At 49.8% G+C, this 1,198-nt stretch overlaps 1 protein-coding gene across 1 annotated transcript; it reads left to right on the forward strand.

Annotated features, from left to right (window-relative positions):
- Positions 1 to 929: 929 nt before the first annotated feature.
- Pmar_PMAR009261 (pyruvate kinase, putative) lies at positions 930 to 1,173 on the forward strand (the record flags this gene model as incomplete). The annotated part of the gene is made up of 1 exon (XM_002770970.1): positions 930 to 1,173. A coding segment is annotated over one exon (244 nt), but the record flags the coding sequence as incomplete, so codon positions are not given.
- Between the last annotated feature and the right edge of the window lie 25 nt (positions 1,174 to 1,198).

A 1,198-nucleotide genomic window follows, 5' to 3' on the forward strand; every position in this document is an offset into this window, starting at 1 on the left:
ACCGAGACTGTCATTGCCAAGGCCCTCGAGTACGCCAAGTCTGTTGGCCTCGTGAAGGTTGGTGATAAGGTTGTTGCCGTTCACGGTATCAAGGAGAACACTGCTGGTGCCACCAACATGATGGAAGTTGTTTATGTTGAGTAAATACTGAACGTTCCTGTTCATCGTACGAGTTTTCTTTCTGTACTAATTCTCTGTCATAATCACTGAACGTGGTGTATCTGGCGTAAGAGCCATCCAATTCATTCAAGTCGGTTAGTCCGCTGTGTTGTTGTTCAACGATCTTCTGTTGTTGTGTTGTTCTCGCCTCTTTGGAGTGGTTCCTGAGGTATAGTCCGAGATGCAGTAGTGATGTTTCTCTATAGTCAATTCCATGGAAGTGAAATCCGAACATCGGGCAGTGCCCCATTTAAGCTAAGCCGGAACATCTATTCTGGCCCGGGATTTAGAGAAGTTCATTCGCATCACTAAAGCAGTGAGTCCGTCAGTTTTGGTGGGATTGTCAAATCAGCAGTTCTAATAGCAGTAGCTGCCCTGTAGTTAATATCGATAGTTGCCCGAGGAGGAGGGCATATACATACTCGCGAGCACCTGACGCGTGCCCGCAAAGCTGCCCCGCGCGCTCGGCATGCGTGCAAATTCTGGTCTCTCTATGACGGCCGAACCCACCGATTTCTTTCGGCGTGCCTCTAATGACAGGTCAAGTTGGGTCGGAGTAGGAGCATGCCCACTGGAGTCAAGAAATGACCATTAGTGATCGCAGGTCGTCTGAGTGAAAGTGGCCCTTGAGGTGATGGCGCAAGCCCCACTACGATTCGATTATGTGCAGGCGTGCTAGGGCCGATCTGCGCTGTCGTCGATCTCAACGATTAGCGAGCATCGACTAGTCCAGCGCGTCCCGTACAGTCTAATCGTTGCCATATAACGTAATGTCTCATTCGTATCAAGCCTTCAGTGGCCGCAAGGTGGAGGGATATGCCGTTCTGGGTCAGGCAGCTATCGCTATATCCGATGATATGTCCAAGATCTCCTCGTGGGAAAGCAGCGATGCAGACTCCCTCTACAGAAAGACCAAGCTTATATGCACTATGGGCCCATCGTGTTGGGATGTTGATACTCTGGTGAAGATGATCGATCAGGGCTTGAACATCGCCAGGTTCAACTTCTCTCATGGTGATTTCGAGACTCATGCTAACAC

The sequence above is a fragment of the Perkinsus marinus genome, assembly GCF_000006405.1.
Source record: "Perkinsus marinus ATCC 50983 genomic scaffold scf_1104296964098, whole genome shotgun sequence".
Lineage (NCBI taxonomy): Eukaryota > Perkinsozoa > Perkinsida > Perkinsidae > Perkinsus > Perkinsus marinus.